A 23,251-nucleotide genomic window follows, 5' to 3' on the forward strand; every position below is an offset into this window, starting at 1 on the left:
CTTAATCGAATCTTCTCTGATGAAGAGAAGAGTTGATTTGGCTTCCATAATAACATGAAGTTGTTTAGTGTTGTTCATTTTATGGGATGGGACAAACTGGATTTGTGTTATCGCATGCATATTCAATACAAAGCGGGTTAATTCGCAGATTTAAGTGACTAGCAAGACCTGCTGAAATGTTTTATATCAATAGGCGGCTTTTTACTTTGATATTTGTTGTAAAATTTAAAGTCATACAGCTACCCTCAATTCTCACCAGGGCTGCGGAGTCGGAGTCGGAGTCGGAGTCGGAGTCGGTCGGAGTCGACAGTTATGACCGGAGTCGGAGTCGGAGTCGGAGTCGATTTTAGAAACCCGAGCCGGAGTCGGAGTCGGAGTCACCGAAAATCTGTCGACTCCGCAGCCCTGCTAGGTCTGCGGAGTCGGAGTCGGGAGTTGGAGTCGGTCGGAGTCGACAATTCTGCCCGGAGTCGGAGTCGGAGTCGGAGCTGGTTTTTGAAAGCCGGAGTCGGAGTCGGAGTCGGAGTCGCCGAAAATCCATCGACTCCGCAGCCCTGATTCTCACACTACACAGTCACACCTCTTTCAACTTTTACCTGCAAATTTAATATCAGTTTGACCTGTCAAAATGTATTGGTGATACATGTTTACCCGTAAACAGTTGAAAAGTCACATCACTTTCGTATTGCCACGAACTCTCCAGCAGTGAAGCTGTTTGCGCCTATCTCGTACACTGTCCACTTGCTGTCAGCTGGCCGACCGTCAGTGGTCACTGGGTGTGACCCGTGTGACCTAGTCGGCGTCCCTGCGGCCCACCGCACCGGTGACCCCCATTAGCCACAGGCGGTGTAAAGTTGGCCATGCCACCGCCCAGCGAGCGGCCGACAGCGGCATTGCCGCGCGTCCTAACGACAGCCGACCCCTCCCTGCCGGGCCGCGGCTCCTGATACATCGGTTAATTATTCATCGAGTCCATGACGGCAGCTGGTAGCGTTAATTCCCATTTAGCAGGGTTTTACTGGTGGTCGCCTGCATGATTTACGTCGGGACGAAGCGGCCGACATTGCGATCTGTGGAGGAAGTTTCGCGGTTTCGGCTTTACGAGTTGGACAGTGGTCCGGATAGTGGTCCGGGGACGGAGCTCCAATGCACTGGCGCTGGGAGGTTGGCAAAATGGAGCCGTGCGAGTCGTGGTGCAGGTGGGAGGTGGGGGGGGGGGGGCTGAGCTGGGTAGCTCAGCAGCCGCCAGGCTTGTTTACACTTTGGAAACGTTTCCGGAATAACGCCTCTATCGCCACCTCTTGTTAGGCAGCATACTGGGCAGGCGAATAGTGTGGTGAAATATTGTTGGAGCGAGGCATGGATTTTTTCGAAGCTGGCTGAATTTTTGTTGGTTCTTTGATGCTTTGTGAAGAGGGGCTTGAGAATATTTGACAAGTATTTTTTCGGATATTCAATTTCCTGCTCTAATAGCTCCTCGACAGGCAAACATCGCCTTTTTGGGAAGATTTTAGATTTATATATTCAAAGAGGCGTATATCTGCAAAATGTCGCACCAGGCGCGTAACCACGAGTCTGAAGTTACTGGGGACCACATGGAAGGCCGCGAAGACCAAATATAATATTTCAGGATCAGCCTTCGCCCGAGTGTGTGGGGGGGAGATGGTGGGGGGCGTTTTTGGCCACACCTGCCATTTTTTTTTGCGCGTGTAAGCACAACCGCGGCGCGCACCGCCACCGACACAGGTAAACATGACACACTGAACCGGAAAATTGCACCTGTGACCCCTTCTATGCCTCTGAGATCATCTCAGGTCATGAAACATCTCCAACAGTTTTTTACCATTACTCTAGGTAGAAACATGTTAGAGCGCAAACACCATGGATGTGTTCAACTCAACAATACCAATCGCATGACATGCAACATGACCTTTTCCTTCCATGCGTCTCGACGAGACCAACGCGATGCCGGTAAAATCAGCGCCATGCTATTTTTGAGTCAAAAGTTATGATACAAAAACCTTTCCCGCAAAACGCCAACCTGGTGCTAAACCGTTGACCTTAGGTCAAAACTGAGAACATTGCTCAGAAAGGTCTTTGAAAAAGCTATCGAATGCGCTTTCCCGCAGCACTGCAGCTCTATTGGTTCCTGACGTATGCGCCAATTTGTGAAAAGTTGTCAAAATTGGGAATAAAAGTTTGTGAAAATTTTACCTTTGGTGACCTCCAGTGACCTGAGCGATGACTTGATCAAAAATGACATAGGTAATTCTGAAAGATACTGTAGCGAGCTATCGCTGCTTCTTACCGCGTCTTTCTAGCTTGCTTAGGTAATCTGGTGTGGCCAAAAGGCCCCTCCCCCCACCATGGCTAAGTTGGTTGAGAGGTCCACCCGGGCGCTGGCTAAACAAAACATCCAGTTTTGTTTTCCATTGACTACATATTACTCTTCACGTCGATTTAGAGACAATATTTGGCTATTCAAGTAAATTGAGGTCGTCGGTTTTACTGGGGACGGTCCCCAGTAACCCAAAAGTTACTGGGGACCGGTCCCCAGTGTCCCCAGTGGTGGTTACGCGCCTGTGTCGCACCATAATGGTCCACATTTGTAAGACTAAGCCACTCGGTCTCCAAAAAAAAAAAAAAAACGAATATTGATAGTTGATACCAATACGACACATGTGTTTATTTATTGGTATACTTCAGGCGAGCTCTAAGTTAGTGGTATCATTGTTCAGCGTTTACTGCTTTTCTAACATCACTGGAATATACATATTGCAGATAGTCAGACGCCGGTCGTTCAGCTCAGTGTTGCCACGGGATCACAGTTGGGCCACTGCTGTCTCGTTTGCTGATGTATTTGCGTACTTACAGGATTAAGCGGTGATTGATGGGAGAAAATTCCCCGATCTGCAGCTTTCTATCTGGTCGGAGCAGCCTGAGCGATGGCTGGGCGCAGTGTCCGAGCTCGACCATCAGTATGCAGTCTGTCCCGAGGGTACAATTCGGAAACTTGGAGCGCAGTTTGCTTGACTAATAGGTGCGTTATCATGTCACATGAAGAGCTATTGCAGAAGAGAACGAGCTGGAATGAGACCTATATTTGCACTGACATATAAGGTCGCTCAGAAGGAATGGTCACGCTGAGTTTAAATTCTTTTTACTTTGCAGAATTTGCATGGGTGACAAATGTGGTCATCAGCGTCAGTGACACTTTTTCATCATCGACTTCGCTGCCTCAACTTTTGCTATTTATTCTTTCCATGTTTCGTCTTCCCCATTGTGGTAAAGACATACATCTACACGACAGGTTCTCGCCCTTTTTCTTCACATTTTGTGTACCCGCAATGACCGTATGAGCACCTTGCTTGTCAAAGACACATTGATCCTATAGATCAAGCTTATGTGGACGGGCCCAAATAAGTAGACCACGCGTGGAAGCCTCATATCGCTGCATTCAGCGACGAGTATATTCATCGCCGAGTGATCAGTCGATCTTGTTTGTGCAGGGCACGACAAGGCCTCGCCACACGGCATTCAGGCCGGTGCGGATGGTGTACACGTCGACCGCAATATCTACCATGGGCAAACACCACACATTGTCGGCTTTCAGCCAGCCGTGCGGCTTTGGACCGACAGTGTCGCTCACGGTGAATGGCGCCTCGTGCAGGGGCCGCGTTTGCCCACCGCCTGTCGCCGGCCGGCCGACCACCCTCTCCGGGCGGACTGTAGGCCGTTGCCCCGGTCTTGGCCGCAGCGGCGCACACTGCGGGCGCGCGCCCCTCCAGGTAATGCATTGTCAGTGATATAGTGCGATCGGGGCGTGCCCACGCCGACCGGGCGCCGCCTACGCCCGGCTACGGCCCCGGAGCACGGCACCGTACGTGCCCCCGGACAGTAAGTGCCCGGTAATTTCAATTGTCGCTGGTGCAGCGGCCCGCGATGGGGCGGAGCTGCGGAACAGCACCTCCAGGAATGTTGATAAGTGCTCGGCGGCCGGACGGCGACCCAGCCGTTTCCGTCCGTCTCTGCTCCCTTTCCCCTATTTGGCGGCTCGTCAGCGTCGCCCTCTTTGGCCCACTCGAGAGGTTCGCTGCGCGCCGTCAAGTGGGTCCCAGCGACCATCACACCCTCTCGAGCCGGGCATATTGGCGGAGGCGGCCACTCGACGACGGCGGAGGTCCTCACAATCGGCTCGCTCACCGCCTAACGGCCCCATCAGCGTCGCCGTTCGATCCGCGAGCGGCCGCCGCACGATAACAAACAGTGCAGAGTGCGGCTTCCCCAGCCGCGGACACCGGCGGGCACAGCTGGCGGCCCTCCAGAGCCATCCGCCCTGCTGCGGCCTCACGTCGCCGGCTACTTAACGAGGAGCGGACATAAACAGGGGACGTGAGTCGCCGGCGTCGCCCGAGGCGGCGCCAAACCGCGCCGTCGCGTCCGACAGCGGAGTCGGCCATGACACGACCGACTCTGCCATCAGGGTGGGCTGGGTCGGCAGTAAAACTGTAGCCTTCGCCGCCGCCGCCCAGCGTATAAATGTCATCCGGCAGCCGGGTCCGAGTCATTTGGCTACGGCCGGCGCGCCGTTCTGCGAGCGAGCGGCTCGGGTCCTGCGAGGTAGACTGTACCGCAGGACTCGGGCGCGCGGCGGGCTGGCCTACCACGCAGTGAAAGTCTGCTGGACCGCTTTGCTGCTGTGGTGGGGTAGACTTGGCGAATGTGGCTCTCTCTATCGTCTGGAGGTTTCGAAAGATGCTCTCCAGAGATGGCGCTAGTAAGTTTGGCTGACATGACGTCATGCTTAAAAGTGATGGGTTTTGTGAGAGCAAATTTAATAATAGTTGAAAATTTTGTACTTTTGCTAAATTGAGAAAAAATAAATATACAATTGTTCAAAACAGCGTTTTCCTCATTCATCCTTCATTGTTTTGAGAGAAATATAGACAGTTTAAATCTTTTTTCTTGACCGCAATTCGCACACGCACTAAATTAAAAGCTGGAGTTTTGTGTGTTCGTAAATCGTGATTTGAGAAAATAAATTGACAATAATCTTTTGCACTTTTGCTTTACAATCATTTTTTAATGCAGATGAATGCATAAATTATTCAAAAATAGGCATATCTTTGAAACATTATGATTTTCCACAAGCAAATTTTCTAAAAACTTGAACTACTTACAACTGACGAACGCATCCAATAATCTGGATGTCTTAGGATGAGTTCGTCATTTTTTTCCCAAGGAAATACGATACAGTTTAAGCTACTTTACCGATTTATTAGGGTACTTTTGCCAATGAATTATTAAATAAATGACAACAATTAATCTCATTATCAACCATACTCGCAAGAATTTTCTTCGCATAAGCGCGAACACATCCGCGCTTTCATGAAAAGTAACGCCTGTAGATGTCAGGACTGCTGCTTTATGTTTCGCAAGGTGGCGCAGCGCGCAGGGTACCGACTACCGAGGCTGAGGTCTCCAGACTTTCCACCACGATTTAGCTTGGAAATGGCCAATGGGGAAGGTCTCACCAAAAAAACGGACGCCCTTTTACACAGCTGCAAAACGAGAATGAATTATTGGCATAGCTGACCATACGTCCCCTCCCCCTCTCCGCCCCAGCTCAATTGGAAATATCGCCTATTTTCCTTAGTCAGTTATATTTTGACTAATTTCTCCACTCTTCCCAGTAAACCTTAACATGCATGATGCAGATGTCCACTGCGTAAGTCGTGTGCTTGCGTAAGTGTGCCAACTATATAGTGCTGCCTACACTCTACAGTGCCTACTGCTTCCACCATTGTCGTTATAATTGGTGATTCTCAGGTCAAAAGTTACACAGTGGTCTCAGAGAACAATCGAGTTTCAACAAATTAACGATTCAAACCGTTGCATTCTACTTATATTCCGGTCAGTTCTGCTACTAAACGATTCCGGCAAAACACTCTTTAGCTTATGTATTAGCGAACCACCACACAAAATTCGCCCAATCAATGGTCAGTTATTACTGCTGGGCTGAACCGTCATACGCTATATAGCCTATTGCAGTCAATATTTTCAGAACGATACCGACTGACGAAACACAACGTATTCGCGGATTCGCACATACGTTGGCACCCAGGTGGCCTGTCAGCAGCCGCACAAATTGAGATGGTACACCGTAAAGCATGCCTTTCCACACAGGCACAAGCATAGAGACACAAATTCTCAAAATCCAAACTTATTCCAATACTGGTCAAATACTAATAGGCATAAAGTTTTGAGGTTTTCTCATGTTCATTCTTCTTTCAACACACGCGGCAGACTGCAGCAGAACATCTCACAGAGCTGCGCTGGATGCAGTCATGAGCTGGGACACGGTTTGTGACCAATGGCCGATCGGGGGTGCCAGCCTCCTCCCGGCACGCGATGCACTGGCCGCCGCGCAGTCGATGTCGGGGCACCGCCGGCATTCGCCGACAGGGTTCCATCCGATTCGGTGTATTGGTGGCAGCCCGAACAGTGACCCACGCGAAGCTGGTGGACGTTGTTGTTGTTGTTGTTTGACCCCCCGGCTACCGCCGGGGCGGTAGCGTAGCCGACCCGCTCTTGTGGGCCATGTATCCGGCGGCCAAGGCCGCCACCACGTCGTCGCGCCGGACATCGTAGGCCGCGCCGATGATGTTGCCCAGCGCACGGAGCCGGGGGCCGTACAGGCACGGGCATTCCAGCAACACGTGCGCCGGGGTGTCCGCTGCTTCAGAGCAGACTAGGCAGCGGCCCGCAGGGCATTACTTGTCGTCGCATTGAGCGCACTCAGGTGTAGGTCTTCGACCAATCCGGTGGAGGTACTGCTCCGATCGGGCCCAGTGGCCAGACCGGAGCTGGTGGATGTCGACGGCCTCCTCCCTGGTGGCGGTCCGGACCGGGGCGGGGGCGCGGTCCCCCATGACGGTGCGGTACCAACCGGCCGGCCAGTCCGCCTGCCACTTCCTCTTGGAGTGCCGCGCGACAGCCCGCGTAAGAGTGCGGACATCCACCGGCGTTGACTGCTGGGGGAGAGCGGCCGCCTCCTTGGCCAGGGCGTCCGCTCTTTCATTACCGGCGAGCCCACAGTGGGCCGGGACCCATTGCAGCGTGACCGTGCTGCCGTCGGCCGTCATGCGCCGGAGCTGGGCCCACAGCCTGGCGCCCAGTGTCGAGGCCTGGGCCGCAGCGCCTCCAGCCAGGAGCAGCAGAGCCGCCTTCGAGTCGTGGACGAGCTGGTGGACGTCGATGGCCGATGAGCGATGCCCTTCCGCGACCGGCGGTGGCAGTCGGTCCCACATCAAGAACAGATACCAGTCATGCGGTCAGTCGGCGACGGCGCGGTCGCGAGCCGATCTGATGGTCGCGCGGTGGGCGTTGCCGACGTCCACCGGGACCGTCGACTGGGGGAGCGCGGCCGCCTCTTGGCCGCCGCCTCTGGTCGGCGCGCTCGTTGCGCTGTGGGACGGCATCCACTGCAAGTCGTTCACTGTGAAGCGGTCGTTTGACCGGGCCTGGCAGGCGGGGAAAGGGGGCCTCAGATGAAGTAAAACCATCCCTCAGGCCAGCTTGAGCTGGCTCTCCACCTCACCATGTTAGATAAGCGGACATCCTCGTGATCATCGCAGCGATGATTGCCAATTGGTGTGTCATTATGGGAGAGGATGCCAGCCTCCTTTGCAAGATAGTCTGCCTTTAATATAGTGCAGCCCGACCCATTGCCTGTGGCAGCAGACTGGGATTGATAATGCAGTGCAGGACACACCAAACGTAAGCGGCCATCTGTACCCCCTGTGCAGTAGGGCTGACTCAAGAGCCCAGAGTTGCCCTCCCCCACCATTCTGTGCACGTGATAACTGGATGGGGCATGCCATGGTCAGCATCTGTTCAAAAGCTGCCCTAAGCATGTAAAGCTCCACTGGCATGCTTGAGCATGGTCACAGTCAGTTCTCACTTCTCAGTTGAACCTCCAATGGAAACCCATCACAAAGTAGAGATCAGGGCGCCTCTCACACTGCAGCACACTCAACGACTGAGGCACCATCTCTGTGGCATCTCATCACTTGCAGGTGGTTCTTGCCAGGAGCAATGCCAGCCACGCACATCAGGTGATAACAGCAGTGTACAACTGCCATCTACAAGCATCCATGTTCTTTCTGGTTTTCTCTTGTTGAGATCCACTGCCATGCATGAACTTGATGGGCTTTTGCTGCGCTCCTCCCATGTGCAGACAGGTTTCTGCTGAAACAAAGCAAAACAAATGTGATTAATAATGGCCCTGTTTCACCATCCAGACACTGTGTGCACTGGTAGCTACGGCATACCATAGCATCACTCAAATGACATTGCATGTGATACCTTAGTTTATGATGAATCACGTTTGGAACAGAGTGAGAGGTTCTGAAAAACCGTACCAAGAACAGAGGTTTGAGTTCAAATACTGCTAGCATGCTGCTGGTGCTGGTACCGCAGCGTGCTAGCGTTCTGGGATGCTGTCATAGCTTAGCGTCACAGTGAAGTTTGTTGACACTGCCATGGAAACCCAATGCTCTGACACACGCAGCGCACTGCAGTGCTCTGCCGTGAAACACCACCCATGAACGTTGGTTGCATTGGCATGACCAGGATCGGAGCAGTGTGGCAGACAGTGATTTTAATTTTAATTGCACTTCCTAGAGATTAACAAGTTGTTGGTGAAATTGCTATTCATTATTCCTATTACCATTGTCTAAATTTCACATTTCAAGACAGCATTGACATGTTATATAAAATAAGGTTTAGACTTCAGGTGGTCCCGGATTCAGTTTAAGTAGCACAAGGGCAAAAATTAAAAAATTGTCAAAAAATATTTAAAAAATACCTGCCTTCATCAACACCTCATCTAATGACATGCAATGCAATCAAACACAACAATTGTGGCCCTAAAAGCAAAAACCGTTTGAATAACAATGTCAATGTAATATTTTGCAACCGCTGCACCATTACTGTCACGTACGCTATCCCTAGATTGGTTGCTGGTAAGTAGTGGTTGTCGTCATCAACTCGTCATGCAGCAGCTGATTGGGATGGGCGGGGCCTATTTTTATCCAGACGATAGAGAGAGCCGCGAATGTCGAGTAGCGAAGCTATGAGCCAAGTGCACTTTCTGTCAGTCTTTCATGAATACTGAATGATAAAGCTTACAAAAGCCTTTCGCTACCCAGAACCAAGCTTCTTAGCTGAACAGCAAAGCGCAATAGCATGACTCATCACTCATCAGTCTCAATCTAAATTCAGTAAAGCACACACACATGGTGAGTAGTGGCTGGGGTGCGTGTTTCACTGCCATACGCCACGGGGCGATGTATTCAGGAGCACCATGTGACACGTGCAGCTGACCGGACCGCTGCCCACCCATCACCCCCTCCCCCGCGTGTCCCGCTCCCATGGCCGACCCACACGACCGGGCCGCCGCGACAGTCGGCACTCATTGCCATTCGACTGCTCATTGCCGGCTATGATTGTTTATCAATGGCGAGCAGGCGCCGGCCGGCCGGTCCCCTATTACCCTGTAATTGAAACAGTGCCTGTCTAAGCGCGGTGAAGGTAGCGGAAAAATCACCGACAAGGGTCCGCGGCCCCGCCCTGTGGGCTCTTGGTGGTCTTTTCCCCGGCTCTACTGCCAGTAAGTGGACGATTGCGTGACGGTCGACAATCACCGCCCCCAAGTGTCTCCAATGCCAGGCCGTAATTCAGCGCTGTTAAAACAATAACACTTGATGAGGTGAATGCGCACCAGTTGGTACCGAGTATAATATAGGGCGGAGCTGGGGCGGCGCCCTCGGAGCGTCCCTAACGATAACGATGCAGTCGTTACCGTAATTAAACTCGGCTTACCGGGGCTTACGAGCCCTCCAAGAAGTGTCGTTACTTGCGTATGGGGCTCATGCGTCGTAGCTCAGCGAATTTAAGCAGCTTATTGAGCAAATCTCTGGTGATATACGGCAAACACGCAGCCACATATTAGTGCTATAGCCTCTGTATATGTCAGCAGCACTCCAATCTATGTGGCAAGCGCTATATAGTAGCCGCCAGGCGATCTTTCCATCTCTGATTGACGGATCCCGTTCAGCAATAAATCCAACTTTGGCAAAACATGTCCAAAGCTGGCGAGGCGCGACGTGGCTGGCGTGGTTCGACGGCTGGATGGTTTCAGACAAGGCCAAACAGCATTATGAAATTATCCATCCGTCTCTTGGGCTCGCTGCTGGCCGGCGCCGCGGCGCTGGTTCCCATCTCGGGCTGGTGGGCGTTCCAGCTCACTTAGTTTACGTCACAGCGCGTCGCCCCGGCAGTTCGTCAAACTAGTGGGGCATGCGGGCGGAGCGGCGCCGGGCACGACGACGGTCACGGCCGATGGCTCTGTCCGCTCCGAGCAGTGGGGTCCGGGCGAACGGGTGAGTCTCCTCAGACAGAGGATATGTGACTGCTCTGTCCGCTCCGGGAACTGCAGCGCGTGCGAGCCTCCTCAGAGAGAGGATATGTGACGACTCTGTCCGACCGGCACTGCAGCCAAGGCAGGCGGGCTTCCTCAGACAGAGAATATGAGGCGGCGCTCTCCGCCCCGGGGCAGAGTAGATGGGCTGCCGGGCGTTTGCAGCAAACAGTCGGCCGTTGACAAGAACCAGACGAGTTGCTGCCGCTGGAAAAGAGTTGGCTGTGAAACAAATGAGCGCTAACGTGAGCGTGACCGTGGCATTTAAGCTCGCTTGTTTGTCCACTGGCTAATGGAAGAAGGGGTAATTGAGGACATATTCTAAGATTCTAAGAGAGAATTTCATTTGACTTGACGGACGAAAACGTCGAGAAACACACGCCCAAAAATGTCACTCATTGTTTCTGGTGGTGCCAGTTTGAGAAAATGTATGTTCAATGTACGTCCAATGGCCGGTATTTTCGTCGACCGTTCGTTCAAAATTATCCATGCCAGCCATTTTCCGCAGATGCCTGAAAACTATGCATTGGTTTAGGTACACTCATCAAGGTTATTAAGTTTGCTTTTAAGTTTTAATGTACTTTTTCCAGCCCATTAAAAGTGTTAATCATATCGAGAGCTGCGCTTTCATATTCGCCAATCAATGCTAAGCACACGAATTTATAAAAATGCCGAGATATAGCAGGTGATTGTCCAATCTTGTCCAAAACCTGCTGCCTCTGTTTAACCAAATTTCAAATTGAATATTGGACAAAATCGGACTTTCGAAGATCCAAATTCCGACTGGCACCACTAATTGTTTCTAGCAGTTTGCATACAATACAGAGGGTTCGTTATTTGTCATTAATACATACTTTACGGTGCGTTCACTGGAGATTAACCGTGCGTTAATTCGAAGGTAGCCGTGCACCAATTTAAATTGGTGCACGCGCGTGCAGTGATGACTTTCTCAGCTGAAGTTTTTCGGAAGGGTCATTGACTTTATTCTTAGAATTCCCATAAAAGACCCTTTTAGTGTCATGGACTAAGTTTAATTTTAATTCAAATTCGCACCGTTAAGCATGTATTAATTAGTTTAACACATGGTTTCCGTGCATAAATGGTTTTAACGCACTCGTGGATGGAATGGAGCACTTGTGCGTTAATGCACTCGTTTCACTCGTGCATTAACACACTCGTGCTCCAATCCATCCACGTCGTGCGTTAAAACCATTTACACACGGGAAACCATGTGTTAATATATATTGTCGAAAACAAAATATCTACAGCTTGCAATTTCATTAGTTTGCATAACACACCTTACGCAACATCCATTCATGAATAACAATGCAGCTAATACACCCCATGATGAAGATCAGCATAATTCAGCAATTCATGTTAGTCGCCAGTTCGTCAGGCCAAACATTTGACCATGCGTCGCTGCTGTTGTCCAGTGTAATTTGTGTAAAACACTTCAAAAAGTCTGTAGCTAGAGATATACTAAGTTAACTGTTTGAATGATGAAAATGCGATTTTGTACTGACGCATGCATTCGCATCGCTTACAAGTTAGCGAAATGCAGCATAGCATATATGAATGGCATTATCGCTACACATTACACATGATGAGCTGGAAAGACATAATTTTTCCGATAGACATCACTTGATATTTAAGCAGTAATTGTCCTAGGCAATTTAGCACTCTGTTTCCGCATAATTATTTGAGGTCATATCACTCAGCGCTCACAAATAAGGCTGACTCACAGTCATTCGATAAAATATCTCGTCACTTATTGATCTCCATCTCCATCGCTGCGAAGCTCTGTCAGGTGATTCTGTAGATATATCTATTATTCAGTATGGCTGGTGGCTTGCTCCGGCGTCTCCCTCATGCTTTGAACTTCTCCAGCTACATGGGTAGGTAGGTATATAGGAATATGTCGAGCGACGGCTGACGTCTGTGTTTGAACACGGATCTCGACATCGATAGCTGCCAGACATCTGAGTCCGAAGTCGCTGTAGCAATGAGTCTTCTCGACATTGCAGGAAGTCACTAAAATGACCCCGCAGTATCATGTTAGTGAATAACTATAGCTAATCCTGATTTTAATAAATCTATTGTGCTGTCTTTTCACTGGCCGCTCTTTACTCCCAAACTTTGGCCAGCCCATGATCTTTATCGTTGTATTGGCTTATAACTAGCCAGCTGTTTCAGATAAATTCCTTGCACACACGCTCCAAATAAATGTCCCACGTTTATTCGTTTTCCTTACAGCTTCATTTGACAGTGGTTTAATATTGGCATCGTTAAATCTATTCGACCGGCTAGGCCAGCGGGTCGCTGATAAAGTCATTAAAAAGTTTCGCTCAGGCTAACTACCCCCGCTCGGTGTGGAGCACCTCGCCGCTGTCGGCTCGGGTGGGGCGGCGGTCGCCCCTGAGCTTTAATGCCAGCTGCGCCAGAACAGCTAACAAATTATACCTATCGCAGCAGAGCTATTAGGGGAAAGGTGCTTCTAGTTGACTAGCCCCGGCTAATTAGGCTAATTTACCTTGTGTCGAACTGACAAGAGTAACTCTGTTGCGGTGGTCCAAGTCAACGGCTATTTTGTGGCTAGAAATGAGAGAGGCTGCTACCGCATTCTAGTTAATGGTCACCCCAATGGCTCCATTTAACTACCTACTTTTGCTCTTTTAATTCTACCGCATTTGAGCAGAGGAAGTGGACTGCCACCTCGTGACTTTCTCTCTTAGGATTAAGGCTCAGACCACCCATGCCTTTCCTCATGCCAATTGCCACATGCCTCTGACATCTAACCTCCTGACAGGCTTCCTCCGTCGTCACCGCACCGGGGGCCTCGTAAGTCGTCACTGACACCTTCCTGGGTGACCTGTCACACTCCGGACACCTGACATCGACCCGGGTGACCTGTCACCATCCCGGAGAGCCTGTCATCCTTCCTCGCCTGGCTGTCAGCGATAGACGGTTGGCGCGGCGGCTGTGTCAGAGCCAGCAGGCAGCCGTGCCACCCAGGTCGCCGTTCCCGTCCCGTGAACGGATCAAAGCCGGGAGAAGTCGACCGGACAGCCCGGCTCCACAGCGGCGACGGTTCACTGCGCGTTCAGGGCAGATTGCCCGCGCTCCCAATGGCCCCGCGGCTCCGACAACCCCAGCGGGTGACCTGTGGGAGATCCCAGCGCACCCATGGCTACTCACAGGAGCCTAGCAACCTCTTACAGCTCCGGATGGTCCACGTGTATTCCAGTATCTTCTTACGGATTCGATAGCTCCTTACCGTTTAAGTGGCTCATATCATTCACGGCTGCATTCAGTAGTCCAGATTGCTCCAGCTACTTGTATAATGCAAATGCTCTCAAAAATGTCCAGTAGCTCCTGATCCAGCGGCTCCGAGCACGTGATTATAATCGGAGGAAGACAGTATCATCCTGGCAGATATTAGATGATCCTCGCAGCCCCCAGATGTCTGCTTCTATAAGTGGCTCCAAATAGCTGACTGCTCTGGCATTTACACAGTTCTTCATTATAACCCTGAAAATTGTTCTTACCGGGGGCTTCAGCGATTATCGGTGACATTGGCTGATCCGATAGGAAAATAGGCGTTCCGTTTCACTAAGTGTCGCTCCTCAGCTCATGATCCTGCCCGTACTGTCTCTGAGCACCAAATTGGTGCCAGTTTATACATGTCTGTCAAATGCACGCTAATCCGAGCTGCTTTCTGGGCCGAGTGGGACTCAGACTTCAGCTCAGTAAACGAACTATCGCAATGCAAAGCGGCTTAACTTCCGTAAATCCAGCAAGGTCTTTGGGAAAACAGTTCCTTTTATGATGAGACCCATCCTAAGTGTGATGTATGAGTGTCATTGGGTTGTTTGCTGTGGTTCTCTAGCTTTGCACGACAAACATGCTACTGTTGGTTTACTTTGAGCTGCATTTACGCAGTTGGATTGTCTGTCATAATGTTTCACAGAGACAAATAAAATTGCGAGACGTTTCTTGTGCCTTATATCGATTTTTTGAAGTGTGTGATTTTAAATGTTGCGGCTCCTTATCATCATCATCATCACATTTATTTGCATCACACACACAATGTGAGGTGACAAGGTGAGGTGACAGTTATAACAAGTAGCAGTACATATACATTGGGCCAGGTAGGTACATACATTAATGCCTGCAGAACAATGCTAGGCCACGCAAGGGCATTCACAAGAGCCAATCATTGGACATTCTAAAACCATCGATAGTACCTATACTTTAGTTCAAGTTGTGTGCCTGGTGCTTTCATTTGTGACTGTTATGAGCCTAAGAATTTTACGCGAATGAGAGCAAGTGCTGTTGAGCAGGAATTTGATTGTGTCCACAATTCCATCATTCATACAAGAGCCACGAATAAGCTCACCATCAATATTGCCACATGCTATGTTCATTGTAACTTCAAAATTATTATTTCCGAGGCTATGTGTAAAGCTCAAGAATGATCCGTCTAATTCTGAAGGCGTAGTAGCTAGAACAGCAAGGCTGACTGACTGACTGCAATATGCAATATGACTGCAATGAAACAACGCATTCATAAATCCGGTAATATGCGCCTGTTAAAAACAATTACTGCGTTCGTAAATCTCTCAGCATGTCATTAGAGCTTTCTTGGACAAGCCGGTAATACCCCACCACCACACCCTTCATTCCAGTGAGTCACTGCTCCCGTCCCCTCTCCCTTCCTCACCGTCGCCTCTCCCTTCCTCCCCGTCCCCTCTCCCTTCTCCGGCTCCCCGCTGTCACGTGCCGCCCCCACGCGTTCCGTCGGTGGACCATGCCGCGCCGGTGTCGCAGCCCGCAGCCCTCAGCCTTCAGCTCGCTACCCTCCTCCCCAGGGAGGTTTGGCCACTCTCCTGTCCAGCAGCCGCCCCGGCGAACAAGTTGGCCAGATTACTTCCGTCCCAGCACGGCGGCGCCGGAAACCGGGGCAGGCTGCAGCGCCGCTGGCATGCCGTCAGGCAAGCGCGGTGCGGGCACAACCGCAGGCGGTTCTCTTAGCGCGCTTATTATCCCGTTAACTTATTCAAATAGATTCCTCGGCGACCCTGATTCCTGGCGGCTGGCAGGCTGCACCGCGCGCTGTGACGGATCCGTCGCTGGCAAAATTGACGTGCGACACCGAAACTGCACGGGAGGGGCCGCTGTGGGACGGGGAGCGACGCTGGCGACACGACGCGAACATGGGCTGGGGACGATGGTCGGGGAAGGAGGGGCGGACAGCAGTGGGAGCCACTGGGACTGGTGGGGCTCGTGACAGAATCTAGAAGGCAGAATACAGAGGACAGTGTACGAAGACTGCTGCCGCTGAGACTTGTTGCGTATTCATTCAGAATCATGATATTTTTTTATTATTTTGTTGGATCGCATAGATGCGCCACTAGCCTTGCTGCAGCTGAATTCATACAACCAAAACCTGATAGGTAACGATGGACTTTTCGATGTGCAATGTTAATTGCATACTTAATGCATGCACATCAGGTAATAAAAGCAGCTACCTTCTGGTCATTTCTCATCAATAATATCAGGCTTTTCTCATCAACTTTACCAGCGCAGGCTCCAGCGACGCGAGAGTCAGAGTCTGAACTCCGGCCGTATACGTTTGACAGCCGTCGGAAGCAAGTTGACGGTCCGTCGTCAACTCTGTCAGGCATGAGACGTGACCATATTGATCACGCCAGGGTGTCCAAACTCAGATGGCAGGTTGGCAAAGTTTTGAGGTGCCGTTTGTCGAAAGAAAACTTTTACGGCCGTTTTGTTGAAAGCAGAAAATACTATGGGATTTCCAGGTAAACACCAGTGCCTTTGCTCGTTGGGCACTGCGGTTGCCGTAAAGTTGAAAACTGCACGCCTGCTAGATATCCTTAGGAGCAGACCAACCGCTTTCTATGAAGTTTGCCTGGTGTCGCATTCACTGAAAAGGCTGGTTCAACCCTCCGCACAGTTTTGCAAGCGGCTCATTGTTTCGCCCGCTATTCAGTTAGTCTATCACTGAAACAAATGCCATATTCGGTGACGGTGCAGCACTTATAGGATACCACTAATGACCATTGACCACCTCCTGAAGCACTCAATTCTGATCAGGACGGGTGGTCATGGAAACAGAAATGAATGCAGGCTGTGAGAATATTCAACCATGGCTGATGAGTGGTGGGGGAATAATAATGGACCAGTACGCGTTCCGCACAGCGAGTGTCGTGAAGTCCACACCCGCCTCAATGGGTAAAAGGAAATGGGAGCGGAGGTACGGGAAGAGCATAGAGGGCCGTCTAATGGCTCAGCTGAATGCCGCAAATGGTCGGCCATTCGCGGAGCTCAATTAGACGGCGACTGTCCACAGCACGACCGCCCCAGACCGACCCATTGGAAATCGTTGCTTAGAGCGGTCGGCACTGCCTCGCGCTCGATGAAGCTGTTTTAAAATACCCGACCACATTGTCTACGGCCATCGAATCGCAATGACAGACAGCTGAATTGGAAGCGTGGTCGATGAATTTACGTGGCATCTAGCCAGTCCAATATTCCTCGGAATGCTCGGCGCCCGAGTCGTTTCCGAGCTCGGGACACAGAACACCACTCCCATATTGCGCCGCCGGTGTGACTAATCGCAGTGTTTTCCTTCTGTTTCCAGATGAACCCGAGTGCCGGGCCGGACCAGCGCGGACGCCGCTCGTCGACAGCGGTGTGAGTGAGGTGCAATCTGGATCTCTGGGGCAGCTGCAGAGATGACACCACTACTGCTGACCTGCGCTGCCCTGCTGAACACGGTGGCTGACACACAGGCGGTGCCGGAAAGGACCTACCGACCTGACTTCGGTCAGCTGCGCGACCTCCAGTCGTCACAGGCCACCACAGAGGCCGGAAGGCGTCCCGCGCAGTGCTACTGGCGCCTGGACGCGGCGAGTGTCTGGGAGTGCCGGTTGGGTGCTGGCGGAGTGGAGAGTGCACTGGTGTTACCCGATTACCGTTCGACCGAACTGCGAGTGCTCTGCGAGGACGATGCTCCCGGAGTGATCAGTGCGAGCATGTTCCAGCATGTGCTCAACATTATACGATTGGAAATCAGGGACTGTGCGGTGACGAAAGTAGAGAACCGTGCTCTGTGGCAGTTTACTTATTTGAGAAATTTGTCACTTAGCTCGTCATTTTCGTCGGAGGTTATCATCTCAAACCATACGTTTCGGAATCTTACCAAACTTGAGAGTGTTGATCTAAGTGGCAATCATATAGAGTACCTGCCGCCGAAAGCCTTTTGTCCGTTACATCGTCTGATTCATTTGAATTTATCTGATAACGCGCTGATGGACACTGAAGTTGGGTTCGGAACCGGTGATAATGAAAACTGCCGCCACGCGTTGCGAGAGCTGGACATGTCGTCCAACGCTCTCCGGTCGGTACGCGCCAGGGGATTCGCCCAGCTCACTTCTCTACAACAACTGATACTCGCTGGAAATCGTATCGAGCAGCTGGCGGAGGAGAGTTTTTATGGCGTAGGAGAACTCCGTCTACTTGACCTACGAGCTAATCATCTGGTGACGCTACCGGATGGCGTGCTGACACCCGTGCAGCAACTGACCAGCATACAGCTCCAGCAGAACCGTCTGGCCGTCCTGCCACCGCGGGTGTTTGCTGGCCTCGAGAAGCTCCTGCTGTTGAACCTGTCGCACAATCAACTGACATCACCAGGTGATTTCTCCGGCCTACCCCGTCTGCTTCAGCTCGACCTGAGCAACAACCGTCTCACCGACCTACTGCCGGGATTTCGGCAGCTCAACAGCCTTGATACATTAAACCTTTCGCATAACCAGCTAACCCACATACCCGTCAACGCTCTAGTCAGCTTGTCAAATCTCTTTGAACTAGATCTCTCGCATAATCAGCTAGTGACGCTGGCAGGTGGTTCACTTATACTTCTGCGCGGGTTGACGGTGTTGAGGCTGGATCATAATCAGCTGGTCACGCTTCAGCCAGAATCACTGTCGAACTGTAGCGGAATACAGCGTCTGTCCTTATCACACAACAAGCTAGCAGATGTGCCGGTTGCGCTTCGGTCTTTGTCATTGCTGCATGAGCTCGACTTATCTCACAACTGGCTGTTATTCATCGATGACAATGCCTTCCACAACTTGAGCAGTCTGGTCAGCCTAGACCTGTCGCACAACATGTTGACAAGCCTGTCACAACGGTCCCTTGCACCTCTGACAAGTATGACGCGTCTGGATCTTTCATACAACCAAGTGAGGTCATTGGAAGGCGTTTTACGAGAAAACCGGCGGCTAAGCGAACTGAATGTTGCGGGAAACAAGCTCAACAACTTGGAAGGAATCACTAACTGGCAGCCCAGTTTTTACCACCTGCCTAGTCTGTTTAGCCTAAATGCGTCGGCAAACACTCTCACCATGTTTGATTACAGGGTGATTCCAACTCAGTTGCGCCAGCTTGACATAAGCAACAACAGATTGCTGAGTCTGGACGGAAAGCACAAGCACCCGACGATCGAACTGCGTGAAATCGATGCGTCCGGGAACCAAATCTCCCGAGTCACTCGCGATCTGTTGCCTGATTCAATTGAGGTGGCACGCCTGGCCAACAACAGCATAACGGATGTCGAACCCTACAGCTTCGACGGCAAAAAGGACCTGCAAATGGTAGACCTGTCTTTCAACAAGCTGGAGCATCTAAAGAAGGTGACTGTGTCCGTTGAGAGAGTCGAGCTTCGGCTGGCTGGCAATCCTTTGGCATGTGACTGCCACAACGAGTGGCTGTCGGAACCTGCCACCAAGCTAGCGTTGACTGACCTTGATCGGGTCATGTGCACGCTCGAGCACAGAGGTCAAACGGTGAAGCGACCACTGTCAGAGGCGCATTTCCTCTGTCCATATAAGCGTCATTGTTTCAAAGTTTGTCAATGCTGTGATTATGACGCTTGCGACTGCGAACAGACTTGCCCGAAAAGCTGCACTTGTCTTCGTAACAATATATGGACGGTAAATGTCATCATGTGCGCCAATCAAGGTTTGACAGTGATACCCAGCAGGATCCCCATGGACGCCACAGATATTATGCTGGATGGGAACGATCTGAATATGCTGTACGACCTCAGCTTTCTAGGTCGAAAGAGTTTGAATGCTCTGTTTCTAAACAACAGTAACGTGATGTCGGTTACCAACCGAACCTTTCAAGGTCTCACGTCTCTTCGGTACCTACACCTCGAAGACAATCAGCTCACAAGACTGGAAGGCGAAGAGATGCTAAATCTAACTGGTCTACGTGAATTATACTTGCAAAACAACCACCTCGAGTACATCAACACAGCTCTTTTCAAGCCTCTGGAACGGCTTGAAGTGCTAGACCTCAGTGGGAATCGGCTCACTCAGCTGTCCATCTGGACGATTTCCCAGCCGTACCTGGCCCGGGTCTCCCTTGCCGGTAACAGCTGGGTCTGCGAGTGCAGCTTCCGGTTCCGATTCCGGCGGTGGCTGCTGCAGAACCGTGACAAGGTGGCTGACGCCGAGTCGGTGGCCTGCTCCAGTGGTGATGTTATCGTTGTGGAGAGTGAGTGCCGTGGCATGCTGACGGCAGCTAATTCCAACATGTGGGTATACGTGGCGGCGGCGGCCGTATGCCTGGCTGCTACCGCCGCGCTCCTTGCCATCGTCGCCTACCGGCGACTGGGAAGGCGAAGCGCCTCCGCACACAAGATGATTCCTCCTCTGGCCTACGACGCGTTCGTCTCGTGTGACGCCAAGGACACAGCGCTGGCGTCCCAGCTGGCCGCGGACCTGCCGTACCTGAGACTCTGCTTGCTGCACCAGGACGTCCCCGCCACGCCAGATGCCATCGTCGAGGCGGTGAACGCCAGCCACGCCACCGTGTTGCTGTTAACCGAGGCGTTCATCGGACGTGCTTGGTGTCGCTTCGACTTCAAGCACGCGCATCTGGCAGCGCTGGGCTCGGCGCGACGCTCCCTGGTGCTCGTGGACGTGGCCGATGTGGTGGGAGCCCCGGAGCTCGACCCCGACCTGGTGATGCTGTCCAAGTCGTGTCCCGTTCTGAGCTGGCGGGATAAGCAGCTCGGCCAGCGACTGATGCGGCTACTGCGCCCTCCGGCGGGCACCTGGGGAGCCCCTTCCATGCCGGACGACTGTTCCGATGGTCCCGTGTATGCCTCTATTGACGATGACCTGGCGAGGTCACCGTCCACTGCGTTGTCAGAAAAGGCCTTCCTGGCCGGGCCAGCGCGTATGAACATTACTCTGAACCCCTCGGACCGTGAAACTGAGGGGTTTTCTGTGTCTAACGCTCGTGCACACGGGGGTCAGGTGCTGCTGACCCCCAACAGGGGCACGCAAATACATTTGACGCCGGCTCGGGGGAGAAAGTCCCCACTAGCGACATCTCCGGGCGGGAAAGTGCAACTAACGCCGTCGTACTTTGTCTAAGTGTTTGCCAACTGCTTTTATGAGTTATCGTCTTTAGTATATTTTTATAATGTGCGGAAACTTTGAGGGGTGGTGTCGCGAGTGGACTGTTCTAACTGACAAATAACGTGTCATGGCGCCTCTGCTGCGGTTATATGCGATGAATAGTGTTGCTATGTGGCTTGTCAAAGGGTTGGGGCAGGGAGGGTGCCAAGACAGTTGGAGCGGGCGCCCCGACAATCGATTGGCAACGCAATAAAGCAGCCTAAACACCGGCTGGCGTCTGTGTTGAACGGAGGCCCGCCCTGTGCGCCGTCACACGCTGCTGGAGCAAGACAACTAATTAGTTTTCTCTGTTTGCCGGAACAGGCCTAACCGAATCTGAGAGACGTTCTTCCGGTCGTTTTTTTTTCTTGCTTTCAAAATGACCAGCAGACGGCGGAGGTCCGGGCCTGAAATGGCTAGCTGAAACAAGGTTTCAAACTTTCAAGTTTGACTGAAATAAACTGAAACCCAAAGCAAGGACTAAAATTAAAGTTGTGTTACGTTTAATCATCGTTTTACGTTTTCGTCTTTTACATAGATGAGGCAGTTTAAGGAAAAGCTTAGCGCGAGTCATATCCACATAACACAACCTTACGCAAAAGCTGAAAAGTGAAGACCGTCCTCAAATGTCCTAGCTTTTCTGCATGTACCATTCAGTCTATTTTCATGTTTTTGTATTTATCACATACCTAATTATATTATCACACAGCCATCACCACATGTTTATTCTGTATCCAAGCCAGGCTACATCTCCAGCAACCAGCTCCTAGTGCACAGAAGGAGGCCGCATCACGTCACCGCACAGGACACAACCAGGTCAGTACGGGGCAACTGCTCACGGGGCTGTCTTCGCCTTTATCCCTTCTAAGCTCGGTGTGCTGTATTAGCCCAGATGCAGCTCAATGTCGGGATGGTCGGCGGATGACTGCGCCTTGTTCATGCAGAACACGCCGCTACTGTTAGTGGTGCTTAACTCCAGGTCGCAGCGAGAGGAGCTTGTTGCGCGCCGCTCACTGCATACGCTTTGATAAAAAACGGACAGTGTGCTCATCCACCTTTCTCCAAGGCATAGGTAACCTGCAGTATCGCTAATGGCCTCCAGTGATGGCAGTTTGAAAGGACGCGCTTGAGCCCTTAAATATAGAAGGCATTTATCTCTGCATAATGGCATAATGTAAACGAATGGCATAATGATAACGGCATAATGTAAACGAAAATGACACTCTCGTCAAAATCACTCGGGTTAATTGTGGAATTGGCTTCAAAGTCATGACATTAACTTATGAAAAAATTATCCAATCCTGTTAAAAAGAATTGAATTATTTTGATTGAGATTTCGGTCAACATTGTATTCATTTTGGTGAATACATTTACTGCTTATTTTTGAGCACAACAGGGTAGCAACAATGAACAAAGTTTACTTCAAACAGCATTATTTTCGCTTAATTTTATCTAATCTGCTTCCGATTTGACAAAGATGCAAGCGAACAAAAATTCACAGTGCAATTCCAAATCACTTCGTTGAACACAGGGGACAGTATTTTCAGTTTAATTGTCTTTTCTTGCTGTAGCGCACGACAATACTGAAAGGAAAGGGCGTTAAGATGAAATGGAAGCTAAATAGGCTAGCGTTTTCAGGCATTCCTGACGCATGATGAAAGTGAGAGGGCCACTGAGAGCAGTGCATTGATCAATTACTGTTGCATACAAATAGAATGAGGGAGAGGTATGCTGCATTTCGGATTAGTATTTATTCTCCCTCTCTTTTCAAGCTGGAAAACTTCAAGCCATTTTATGAGTATTGGCCCAGGATAACGAGCAAACAACTCGGTTATGCGGGGCGCATGTAGGATATAAATCAGCTACAAACGAGATCCTTCGCGTCCGCTCCAGCCGTTGTTTGGCTCAACACGAAAACAGTTTGACGTACCATCAGCGAGTGCTCTGCCGGGGGCCAGCGACGGAGAAAGAAAACGCCGACGAGGGAAACCGAACGGAAACGTGAGCCAGGGCGAGCCGGAGAAGAGAGAGAGAGAGAGAGAGAGAGAGAGAGAGAGAGAGAGAGAGAGAGAGAGAGAGAGAGAGAGAGAGAGAGAGAGAGAGAGAGAGAGAGAGAGAGAGAGAGAGAGAGAGAGAGAGAGAGAGAGGGAGAGATCCAGCGACTGGGAGACTCAAAGCCAGATGCGAATAGATGATGATTGAGATTGACGGTGATGTTGGTCTCCTTGGAAGAAAATCCACCCAACATGTCTAAATGAGTGTTTTTGTACAT

The 23,251-nt window shown here is 51.1% G+C and overlaps 1 protein-coding gene across 1 annotated transcript in view; it reads left to right on the forward strand.

Annotated features, from left to right (window-relative positions):
• The window catches only part of LOC122377298 (toll-like receptor 6), a 39,309-nt gene extending 18,100 nt beyond the window's left edge, over positions 1-21,209 (forward strand). The window contains exon 2 of the mRNA XM_043357251.1: positions 17,145-21,209. Coding sequence (XP_043213186.1) covers positions 17,239-20,955 — 3,717 coding nt within the window. The 5' untranslated portion in view covers positions 17,145-17,238 and the 3' untranslated portion in view covers positions 20,956-21,209. The remainder of the gene's footprint in view (positions 1-17,144) is intronic.
• The last annotated feature ends 2,042 nt before the right edge of the window (positions 21,210-23,251 follow it).

Source organism: Amphibalanus amphitrite, unplaced genomic scaffold (assembly GCF_019059575.1).
Source record: "Amphibalanus amphitrite isolate SeventyFive unplaced genomic scaffold, NRLGWU_Aamphi_draft 000043F_arrow, whole genome shotgun sequence".
NCBI lineage: Eukaryota > Metazoa > Arthropoda > Thecostraca > Balanomorpha > Balanidae > Amphibalanus > Amphibalanus amphitrite.